The sequence below is a fragment of the Condylura cristata genome, unplaced genomic scaffold, assembly GCF_000260355.1.
Source record: "Condylura cristata isolate star-nosed mole 26May11 unplaced genomic scaffold, ConCri1.0 scaffold00014, whole genome shotgun sequence".
Lineage (NCBI taxonomy): Eukaryota > Metazoa > Chordata > Mammalia > Eulipotyphla > Talpidae > Condylura > Condylura cristata.
Genome location: NW_004567115.1, coordinates 51,278,164 through 51,289,967, shown reverse-complemented (window position 1 = coordinate 51,289,967; position 11,804 = coordinate 51,278,164). Strand labels below are relative to the sequence as shown.

The following is an 11,804-nucleotide window of genomic DNA, read 5'->3' as shown; positions in this document are numbered from 1 at the left end:
GGGATCGAACTCATGCGGAAGCGGCTTTAGCTTCTCAGTGCTGTGCTTTAACCCGCTGCGCCACCAGGGAGGGCCAGAAGCGGCTTCTATTCTGTTTCTCTGCTTGGTGAGATTTGCACTTTTCACTTGGGCAGAAGTCGGTCGACCAGGCTGAGTCCTGGTGCGGAGTGCTGACTAATCTCGACAGCCTCCAGGCTGATCCCAGGGCTGCCTCCACCATGGTTCCAGACCAGAGTGTTGATCGACCATGGCTGCCTTCAGGCTGAACCAAGAGCCTGAACTTGGCCACCTCCAGGCTGAAACCGGGAAAGAAGTGCTGGTCTACCCACAGATTCCATGCTAATTCCGGGACCTGAGTGCTGCTTGACCAGGGGATCTTCCAGGCTGAACCAAGGCCAGAGTGCTTGTGGAGACCTGAATATTCCAGGCTGGGCCCGGTCCCAGAGCACTGGATGACACCAGAAGCCTCCAGGCTGAGGCTGGGGCCAGAGCACCGGTCAACCCCATTTGCCTACAGGCTGAGACCAGGGAAGGAGTCTGTGGTTGACCCACACAATCCACATGATGGTTCTGGGTGCTGCCTGGCCCAGGGAACTTCCAGGCTGAGCCTGGGGCCAGAGTGCTAGGTCAAGACCTGATACTCCAGCTAAGCCCTGGTGGAGGTGCTGGTCGACCCTGGCATCCTCTGACTGGGGGCTGAACTGGGGAAAGAAGGGCTGCTCGACCATGCCAGCCTCCAGGCTGAGTGTGGAGCTAGAGTACTGGCCTACCTCAGCAACCGCCATGCTGATTCCTGAATGTGAATGCTGATTGACCAGTGGAGCCTCCAGGCTGTGTCTGGGGCTAGAGTGCTGGTCCACCTGCAGCCTCCATGCCAAGCTGAGGCTAAATTTGTACCTCCCATCCCCAGTGCACCTTTGCCCCGAGCAGCTGAGTGATTTATCTTCACACTGGCCCAGAGGACATCTTCCCTGCTGTTCCTGCCCTTCCATTTCTTCTTATGCTGCTGGTGGTCTGCCCAGTGTTGGACAAGGCTCTAAGTCACTGAACCCTGATTTCCCAAGTGTCCTGACATGAGGGCTGCATTGCCTGGGATGAAGCTGGTTCCTGTACTCAAAGTTTAGACCCTTAGCGTGGCGCCAGGAGAGAGAACTGGCCACTGGGAACATGGAACAGGACAGCAGGGGTGGGGTGGGGGCTAAAGAGCAGGTCCAGACGAGCGGGGCTTCCGCACCACAGTGTGTGGGCTCGGTTACACATCAAGGGCACCACAGCGAGGATCTGGGCAAGGGGGACCTCCAGGAGCCCACAGACTCCAAGCCGATGGGAGACTACATTATGTTCATGAAAACCCAGAACCAGAAGGGTATTTGGATTCTGTTAATTAGAAAGTCTATTTCCAGGACATTCTTCGGCCTGAGTGTTCCAGGAACTGAAGCTTCCTAGAACCTCCAGGTTTCAGACAAAGGGTGTCCGTGCCTTGAGCAGGAGTGAGACCACACAGCCGTGACAACCCCAGAGCAATAAGGTCTTTTAAAGATCTGGGAAGTAAAATGTTGCTCAAAAGTGTAATGCACAATTACATAGTGGAATAGAATGCTAAATTCAGAGATCTTAAAAATTAGATTCAAGCTACTGAAAATATAGCACGACATACTTTGGTAGGAAAAGGTGACCCTGTGGGTCTTCCACAGCCTCAGCTTTCACCCACTGTGCTTTCCTTTTTATTAATTTCACCCTCCTATCCCTCTCCTTATCAAGTGTCATAGTCTCCTAGAGAAACAGAACTAACACCTATGTTATATTAGACTGGTTTCAAGAAACTGGTGCTTGTGATTTCCCAAGACTGACCTGGGGGCCATGCACAGGCAGGGAACTCAGTCACTCACACCTTCCTCAGTCGGTGACCCCGCACTGCCCCGACACCCCCAGCACTGTGAGCAACACTGCTGTGAACGTGCGTGAGCATATGCCCAAGTCTGCCCTCGAGGGCACCTCAAAGAGCCAAGCTGGCTCGCTCTTTCACTGTGGCTGGGGCCCGCATGTCCCTCGGGGCCCGGGGCCCTGAGCTTTTCCTGTGCTCTGGCAAGCCGATGTCTTCAGAGAAGCCTCTGCTCAAGCCCTTCGCCAGTTTTCTTTCATGCCTGCAGAGTTGTTTTCCATGTACTCTGGGGAAGACTCTTGTGAGCTGTGTGTCCAGGACAGACATCACTAGCAGTCTGCTGTTAAGGTCCTGTTCCTGCCCAAGCCCTGGACACCGGGTACGCACTCAATGCATGTGCAAGGAAAGACCTTGGCAAAGGGCAGGTCTGGCAGGTTGCAACCAAGTTGGCAGAAGGAACATGAACTGCATTTTCCAGGCAAACACAAGAACTGCCACTTCCAGAGGAAGCCAGGGGCCCCGCGAGCCTCCGAGGCGGAGAATTGCCTTGCAGGGGAAAGGAGGGAGCAGAGAGTGAGGCAAAATTGATCTTTATTAAAGAGAAGGCAAGAGGGGTCTTAGCGCCCAGGCGCCCCTGTGGCAGAGGGTGATGGCTGGGGGATTCGGAAGGGGGGTCTCAGGGCGCGGGGCCCTCACTCGGGCAGGGCATGTCGGGGGCCCCTCCACGGCAGCTGGAGAGGGGACGCCTGAAGCCACAGGCACCCTGCTGGAACGGGGTTGGGGTGTGAAGGAGGTGACCAAACGCCTGACTTCCTGGACAAACATGGGGCTTCTCTGTCTCCTGAGAAAAGAGGACAAAGTGCACGTGGACACTGGAATAGGGTGGGGGTGCTGCATGGAGATGTGAGGGGGATTTGGGTGTCTGGTCTCTTCTTTGCTAGAGTTGCTGTGAGGATAAACAGGGGGTTGAGGGGGTCCCTGCCCAGGACCGGCTCATCATGGGGGTCAGGGCACCACGTCAGGGGCAGAGGGGCAGGGGTGGGGGCTCTGATCTCCGTAGCCTTGGGAGGGGGCCTGGGGGTGCTGGGGTCCAGGCGTCAGTAGAACACCTTCTCCAGGTATGTGTTCAGGAACATGCCGGAGGGGTCCAGCTTTTCTCGGATGGCACAGAACTTCGAGAAGCCGGGGTACATTTTCTCAAAGTCCTTCCGGGTGCAGTTGTGGGCCTGTGGGAATGACCGGAGCAACAGGTGAGCTCTGGCTGGCAGCCCCCACCCCGGCACACGCACAGCTCAGGAGGGCACACACGTGATGCACACGTGACGCACACACAGGCACACACACATGCACTTATGTGCATAATGTAGAGACCCAAGCAAAGGGAGGGCGTCCTTAGAAAGCGGAAAAGAAAGGTGAGGAAGCCGCGTTCCCAGGGCCACAGCCGAGGGCTTGGCCCCATTCTACTGAGGATTAGCACAAGTCCCAGCACCTCCCCGTGGTCCTCGCTTCCTATCAGCTACCTGGTCTCCCTGACCCCCACCTTACCTGCCCACAGGTTTCTATGAGGATCAAAGAAATGTGGAAAAGGAGGGCTTTCTCTGGAAACTCAGGAAATTAGTCACTGACGGCGGCGACAGGAATAGCACTGAAGCTGGGTCTGCGCAGGAAGGTGGCACCCTGCTCCCCCCCGCCCCCCAGGTTCCAGAGCCACCCAAGCCAGAACAGAGAGGCGGCGCCCTCTGGCGGCAGCTGTGGCTCACAGCTGCTGCCTGTGCCCAGGGGCACTGAGGGTCCTACCTTGGCCCAGTGGGGCCTGCCCCCGACCTTCTTCATGATGGTCTCGTAGGCCAGCCAGTAGTCCAGCCTTGGCACATCCTTGCCGTAGGGCCTGGGGGCAGGGAGAGAAGGCGGTGAGGACTTGCCCAGGTGCAGTTCCCTGGCACCTTCGCCCAGCCCGGCCTGGCCCGGCCCTTGGTGCACAGCACAGTGGTCAAAGGCGGTTCTGCCCGCAGGAAACGGACATTGACGACCCAGCTACTCAAAGGCTCTTGCTCACTGCTCGCCACCAGGATGGCAGCACCTGCACCTTTCCTGCAGCTTTTAACTGGCACCTGCGAGTTCCCATGAGTTAGAAGCATTTCAGAGAAACTTGTGTGAACACTCGCTGCTGTGTAGGCTCCCCGGGAATGTCTGACAGAGCCTGGGGCTTTCGGCACGGCCTCATTCAGTGAACGGAAAGCCTGGCCACGCACCTCACGGTCATCCTCGCCTCCCAGCCAGCCAGGCTGAGGGACGAGAAGGTCCAAGCCAGAATTTACAAAAATGGCAACTCCCCCAGTTCTGGATTCACCTTTACTGGCGGGGAGATTGCCAGACAGACGGACAGACAGACGAGGGCTGAGACTTGTCCCCACATGAAATAAGCAGTTTCTCTCTCTGCCTTTCCGAAGCCCTCCCTGGCTTTCTGGACACCCCTCCGGACAGCGCTCTTGTGGACTGCCCGGGGCCTCCTGTGGGGCTGGAGCCTCTGCCTGCTGAGAAGACACCCTCCTGGCAGTCCGCCCGGGGAGAGGTGCGTTTTACTTTTGCAAGGCAGAGAAGGGGGTTGCAAAAGGAGGGATGGGAGGAAGTCTCATCTGAGGCAGGAGGTCACTCCGCACGTCCCCAGCCTCAGGCTGGCAGTGACAGGGTCGCTAGCTAGGGGAGATGGTGCAGTCCTGGCATGGACATCTGTGTGGGGCCCGCTGATCCTCTTTTCTGGCCTCAGGATTCTTCTAGCACAGAGCTCCAGCTGCCAGGGCATGCATCTGTCATTCAGCTTCATAAATGGTGACTGGTCATTTCAGGCTCACATGTAATCTATATCTACTATAAAACATTAATGTCAAGTATCAATTTCTGTGATTATATTAACATAATATAGTCTAGAAGCAGTACATATCATAAGAGCACGAAGAACAAGTGCTGTAGAAGCCTAGGCAAGAGACTGTTTTCTGCGCAAATCCAGGAGGTCTCCCTGGAGAAGGCGGCATTTGAGCCGGTGCTGAAAGATGGGAAGGAGGGAGTCCCTGAAGACCCCCGGCCGCTCACCTGTACATGATGATGTTCATGTAGCAGCTGTCCCTCTGGAAGCAGGGGCTCAGCAGGATGTCGTCCCCCCGGGTGAAACGCACCTCCACGGGGAAGTGGGCCACCATCTTGGGGTTGGCCTCCAGGGTGGCCTTCAGCGCCAGCAGGGCCTCCTTGGTCTTCTCCCTGTACTCAGTGCCGGGGGCAGAACCCGGATCTCAGGGTCCTCTGGCCGCTAGAGCCCCCTCGCCAGGCTCACGCTTCCCTCCCCGCCCAGGGCCAGCCGCCGGCCCTGCCTTCCTAATCATGGAGGCAGATGTGAGTCTTCATCCTGCCTCCTGGCTACTCCACTCTCCGTCCAGCTCTTTCTAAGACCTGGTGTCATGGTGTGTCAGCCTCTGTGCACATGGGCTCGGGGCCCACTTCTGGGTAACCAAGAGCCAGCAATTCAGAACAAACACTGAGCTGGGACTGAGAGGTAGCCAGGGCCCCTCCCGATGAGGCGTACTCCCCTCTCCCCTCCCCTCAGCCCCCCCTTTCCCCAGCCTCTATGCTGGGTGGGGACTGAGGGCCGATCTCAGGGACAGTCTTGCAGAGACACAGGAAGCTGGCTCGGAGGTCCTGTGCTCCACCCCTGAGCTGTCCCCCGGGCCTCGTGGCTGGAGAGGGTCAGTGGGGAGAAGGGAGGGGACCTGAGCCTGGTTTTTCAAGAACAGAAAGGCTGGTGCCATGCACGGGGGGGACCAGCGTGGGTCTGTGCCCCTTGACAATAGGGGAGCCTGTTGGGGCGGCAGTGAGGACCCGGGGATCTCCTAGATACTGTCCCCCATAGCCAGGGGAGGTCCGGGCACTGGCCCCAGCCTGGCCCCTACCTGGGGATGGCCCAGTCCTGCACGTGCTGCTTGAAGCGGCACTCGTAGGTGAAGACTCTGTGGCTGAGGTGGCTGTGTTGCCTCCTCCCGCTGAACAGGAGCCAGAAGAAGAAGCGGTTGATCCACTGCACGAGGCCAGGCAGGAAGGTGCTGTGGGCAGAGGGGAGGGACAGTGACCACAGTGCCCAGATTTTAGGGATCACCAGCTGTGTGCCAGGCACTGGGCTGAGCTCCATACACACCAGGGCCTCCGTTTCTACACCTCAGCATGTCCTGGGGGGCTGGGCTACCCCACCAGAGAAGGTGGCTCGCTGTCAGCCACCCTCAAGCGCTAAGCAGCCCTTGCGACAGCTGCAGCTGCTGGGGATGAGCTTCCCGGCTCTGGTAACGAGAGGCTGGTTTCTAGTCTTGGTTGTGGTGACAAAGCGCATATGTAAGGTTGACCACCGCCGTCATTTTTCTTTTTTTCTTTTAATATTTTTTTTAAAGATTTTATTTATTTATTCGTACAGAACTGGGGTACAGGCCAGAGATGTGGAGGGTGAGAGGATTCACCAGAGACAGAGTGGGGTACAGAACAGGCAGATCGACGAAGTCCACTGCTGAGGGGAGCAGCGGGCGGGTCAGGAGGGGTCTGCCACACCATGTGGACACCTCCCAGGCAGGCGGGGATCGAACTCATGCGGAAGTGGCTTAAGCTTCTTTGTGCTGTGCTTTAACCCGCTGCGCCACCAGGGAGGGCCCTCTTTTTTTTTTTTTTTAAAGATTTATTTATTTGCTCATACAGAACTGGGGTACCAGCCAGAGACGCAGTAGGTGAGAAGCTTCCCCAGAGACAGAGCGGGGAGCAGAACAGGCAACTGACGAAGCCCACTGCTGAGGGGAGCAGCGGGCGGGTCAGGAGAGGTCTGCCGCGCCATGGGGTCACCTCCCAGGCAGGCGGGGATCGAACTCATGCGGAAGCGGCTTCAGCTTCTCAGTGCTGTGCTGTAACCCGCTGCGCCCCCAGGGAGGGCCCCACCACAGTCATTTTTAAGAGCACAGTTCAGCGGGTTAAGTATATTCACGTTACCATCCGAAGGTTCTCTAGAGTTTCGAAACAGTCACTGAACAACAGCCCCCCTTTCTGCCTCCTGCAGCCCTGGCACCCCATTCTACTTGCCGTCTCTGAATTTCTAGGAATCGCCTGTGCGTGAAGCACAAGGCAACAGGCCAGGGCTCCAGTGGTACCGGTGTTGTTTCCTTTCTGAAGCAGATGGGACGTGGGTGCTCGTCACTGACATTTTAAATACGCATTGCTATACTATCCTGTATGTTTGCAATAGCTAACATTGTTTATGTGAAGTCACCCCACATCTCGGCTGGGTACAAAGTCACTGCCCAGGGTGCCAGGGAGCATTCTCTTCATTAACAGTTCAGGCCAGGGGCCTGAGCATGCGCACAGATTTCAGTCCAAAGAGGAGGTAGGAAACAGGACACTAGGAAAAGATTCACCACCTCCCCCGTGGGTCAGAGAGATTCCAAAAACTCCCCCAGGGAGCTGAATGCGCAGGCAAGCTGAAAAGCTCTCACCCGAGGCAGCTCAATCTACGTGCTGGCAGGTCAGAGTTTCATCTGACACAACTCACCCGCAGTCCCGGACGGTGCCTCTGCATTCCTACCTGATCCAGAGCAGGAACTCCAGGAGGTAAAACCCTACAGCGTAGTCCCAAAACCAGCTGGCCGCAGAGGACGGGGGCTGGGAAGCAGAATGGTGGTCAGTCAGGGCCGGAGCTGACTACGTTCTGGCCTGGCCTCCCAGTGTCTCTTCAGGTGGACACGTGAGCCAGGAGCAGCTGTGCGTGGTGCGGCAGAGGTCAGCCCGCCTGCCAGCACGATTAGAAGCCACACTTCCCAGCGACACTGCCAGCGGCGGTGTCCTGCCTCCTTCATGCTTCTTTATACATGTACAGACTCTTAAAGCCCGCAGGCCAGGCGCCCAGAGATCGTGCCCCCCCACCACCCTTGCGCACAGTGAGTGTCGCAGCCTCTGCCTGACTTGGCCTGACCATGTCCACCTTAAGTGATGGCCTGATTCTTCCTGCTGGAAACATCCACTTTGCCGAGCCACACAGACTTCCTTCATCTGCAGGGACGGGAATTAATGTGGGGGCGCTGGGGGAGGCAGCTGTATCTGACAGTTTCCAAGTTCAAGCGCAGCTGCCTGGAACTCTGTTTTCTCCCATTCTGTGCTGCCCACACTTCTGTCCTCGGTGCCGTCCAGACTTTACTGGCCCTGGCCCTTACACCCCCACCCCGGCTCAGTGAGTTCACCCCTCCTCACATCTCATGACTATGGACGAGTGCCAGCAGGCTGGGGGTGTGGGCGGGAGGGGTGTGTGAGGACAGGCTGGTGCCAGGGCTACCTTGGTGGTGTGGTCCTGGTAGATGACGCTGACATTGTCACTGTGTGGGAACCAGAGGAAGCGGAAGTACTCGGACTTCTTCAGGTGGCTATCCAGGTTATCAAGAACCTGGCCGCAGTGGGAGGAAGAGATTGTGTTGGTCATCGGGCGGTGCTGGGCCCTGGGAAGCCAGGCCTCCACTCTTCCCCAAAAGACTTAAAAGTGTCCTGAAATCGCCACATGGGTGGATTATGTCAGAGTACATGGACATGAACGTGGCCGACTTACATCCTAGGTTCCCTGAGTAGTCAGAGGAGAGAAATGATTTCTTAGGAAGGCTTGAGTAACTACTAGCCATATGAGTTTGGGCAACAGCTGCAAAAGTTGGGGTCCCCATTGGTAAAATGGGACTCCTCCGTGTCAGGGTAGTGGTGGCGACTACATGCCCGAATGCCTAGGAAGGGCTGAAAAGTGGTGTCAGAAACACGGGTAGGGCTGTCATCAACACCACCGCCACCACTACTATTATCCACACTGATCATCATGTACCGTCACCAACACCATCATCGTCCCAGTCACCGTCATCACCATCAGCATCAGTATCATCGCCATCTTTACCACCATCATCGTCTCCTCCTCCGCCATCACTGTCATCACTCCCAGCACCATCACCACCTCCACCACCATCACCACCATCACCACCGTCACCACCTCAACCACCACCACTACCAATACCATCACCAACTCCATCACCAACTCCACCACCGTCACCACCATCACCGCCACCATCCATCAGCATCACTGACATCATTACAGTCAGCAGCGTCACCCTTATCATCATCACATCCCCACGAAACCTGCCAGATTTCAGGTCCTTACTAAGACAAACAGGAGTGCAAAAATAGATGCAGCGCAGCCCGCATCTCAACACCCCCCATGTGCCACCTGGGCTGAGCAGGGTACCTCTCTCAGGGTTGAGGGGAAGGACGTCTCCTGTAAGTGGAACTGTGGCACGCACTGCAGGGTGACGGTGGTGACGACGCCCAGGCAGCCCAGGTGAACCCGCACGGCCTGGAACAGCTCCGGGTTGCTGGACTCGGAGCACTCCAGAAGGGTGCCGTCAGCCGTCAGCAGGGTGAGCGCCACCACCTGGCGGTGGAGAAGACCACACTGCGGGTCCTGCGATCCGGGGGGCTCCCTCCCGTGACCCTGCAGGGGCAGGGTCCCCTGCTCCCGGAAGGTGACCGTCAGCAGGCCCCGGGGAACTTCTCCAGCTGGCCCCTGGGTCACCAGCTGGAGAGGCCTCAGTCTTCGGGGGACCGAGAATGGACGTGGGCAAAGGGGAGCATCAGCCCGAGCGTGTGGGGGCCCCCCCGCACACGAGCCCCCGCGCCCTGCCCATCCGTGGCTCCACAGTCGAGGAAACGCGTCTCTCTACCCGGAGGGGTTTGGGATGAGCCGGGAGGCTGGTGGACAGTCCCTGTGGCGGCAAAAGAGGGGTGTTTGCGCCTGCACAGTGGGGCCCGCCCGCTGCCCCGATCTGCAGCTGGGCCCCTGGCCTGCCGCCTCTCTGTGCCCCTTGCTCCTTCTGGACAGCACCTCGGCCACTCCAAGCCCATTCTCCCGGGGGGGCCCACTCCCTAGGAGCGCGATCCTCCTGGCCGGCCTCCCTAACCAGCGCCTCTGGGCCTGCCCAGAGCAGGGAGGTCGCTCAGCTGGAAACGCCAGTGGTCTGGGTCTCCCCTCGGCCCATTCTCAGAGGGGCCCTCGTTCAGCGCCTGCTGAGTACTTCTCCACACTTCAATCCCCGCTAATTTGGATGGAAATTGCTTCTGACACATGTAGCTGGCGGCCGGGCACTCGGGGTGGGAAAGTGGATAAAGCTGAGCTAATCCTGATTACCAGGGACCACGACCAGAGAGCAGAAATTGGCAGAAATGGGGCGTGACGGCCATCTGTGGGAGCGAGGGCGTCAGGATGATTCTTACACCAAACTGGACGCTGCCAGGGCCCGGGCTGGCGGGAAGCGTGGCGGCAGGGCCCAGGGGGGAGGAGAGCGGGCACCGAATGCACCGGCTGTGTGACCCCTGACGGTCACAGCCTGTTTCCTCGTCGGTCAGGTGGGGGCCATGGCCGTGGGGGACGGTGGCTGGAGCCCCCAGCCAGGGCCTGGGGGGCAGAGAGGAGGCGCCTCTGGACTCCCCGCCCCTCCCTGCCAGTGAGCTGAGGGCACACAGTGTGAGCTTTGGCTTACGTGCAAAACCCACCACTGGCACTGTCCAGTGCCAACTGTGTACAGGCTCTAAGCAGCCGGTCTCCTAAGCCCGAGATCACCCCCGTTTTCCAGGGGAGCACACGGAAGTAGCCGGAGTGCGCCACACACACAAGGGGGTGCAGGCAGAGAGAACCCGCGGGGCTGCTGCTGTGCCAGACTTTAGGGTCCAGCGCAGAGGCGGGCCGCAGCGGGCAGCACGTGGCTGGGGGGCGACAGAGCAGCCCCCCGCGAGGCCCCACTGCCAAGCCCAGGCTGGAGAAGCCGTAGCGCGCTGCCTCACTCACGGCACCCGGCTGAGAACCGGGGTGTCCTGAGAAGTTAAATGACCCCCCACCTGCACATCCCCGAGGGGGGCTGGAGTAGGCTTTGAAACCGGGTTCACCTGCAATCAGTTCTCCTGTGCCCGTGATGACTCCGTGAAGCCTGATGGAGGCCAGGTGTGCACCAGGCCCCTTCCGCCTCAGGTAGCCCCAGTCCTGTCCCGGACGCCCCCCGACTTGCTGACTGGAAGGGGCTTTGCTGGCCCGGCTCCCCGCTCAGACCCGGGACATGCACCCCACCCTGCCTGCCCTTTCCGCAGGCGGCCGGAGGCTCCTCAGAGGTGGAGCATCAGCTGCTGACGGGGCTGCCCCTTCGTGGCTGTCTGCGGGCACATCGCGTTTGGAGAAGGGGAGACGGGGGGCGGCGAGAGCTAGCCTTACTTGTGGGGGAGGGGGACACTGGTCACCCAGAGCGCCGCTGGCCGTCGCGGAGCTCTGCGAAGCGCACGGACTCACCTGCGTGGCCATGATGCCGTGCCTGATGCCCGTGTTGTGCGTTGCGGTCCCCAGGACGCCGGCCGCGGTCACGTCGGACACGGCCCCCATGCTGGGCTCGGCGGGGGAGCAGAGGGCAGTTAGACTTTGCCGCCTGGGTCCTTGTCCCAAACTGACTGACTCCTCTGACTTGCCAGCCCGCCCTTGGAGAGCCTCAGTTTCCCTCCCAGCCTCTCCAGAGGGGCAGCGGAGGCATAGTTCAGCTCCAAGAGGGCTGCCAGCCTAGAACATTCCTCCCCCTGCCCTCCCCCCTGCCCTCTTCTTCCAACCGTCACTCCACCCACAATGGCCTGATGTTCCTGCTGAGACCCTGGAGGCCCCTGAGTCCCTGTGGAGCGCCTCTGTCCAAAGGGCACACACAGGCGTCCCAGGAGGAGGCGTCCCTGGCCACGGCGCAGGGGAAGGGAGCTGAGTGGCCCTTACCCCCGTGACCCAGGGGGAAGCCTGTGTCCCCGGCCTGGCACGCACGGGCGGTTCTGGGTGCTCAGGACCACATTCAGGGCGGCC

General features: G+C 59.2%; 1 protein-coding gene across 1 annotated transcript in view; it reads right to left on the bottom strand.

Annotated features, from left to right (window-relative positions):
- Nucleotides 1-2,898: 2,898 nt before the first annotated feature.
- Nucleotides 2,899-11,804, bottom strand: part of LOC101618589 (L-gulonolactone oxidase-like) — a 17,973-nt gene continuing 9,067 nt past the window's right edge. Inside the window, exons 3-10 of the mRNA XM_004682526.2 lie at nucleotides 11,259-11,349; nucleotides 9,171-9,356; nucleotides 8,229-8,336; nucleotides 7,485-7,561; nucleotides 5,824-5,973; nucleotides 4,973-5,137; nucleotides 3,680-3,770; nucleotides 2,899-3,108 (exon numbers count right to left, since the gene is read on the bottom strand). Of these exons, the coding sequence (XP_004682583.1) occupies nucleotides 2,980-3,108; nucleotides 3,680-3,770; nucleotides 4,973-5,137; nucleotides 5,824-5,973; nucleotides 7,485-7,561; nucleotides 8,229-8,336; nucleotides 9,171-9,356; nucleotides 11,259-11,349 (997 nt within the window). The 3' untranslated portion in view covers nucleotides 2,899-2,979. The remainder of the gene's footprint in view (nucleotides 3,109-3,679; nucleotides 3,771-4,972; nucleotides 5,138-5,823; nucleotides 5,974-7,484; nucleotides 7,562-8,228; nucleotides 8,337-9,170; nucleotides 9,357-11,258; nucleotides 11,350-11,804) is intronic.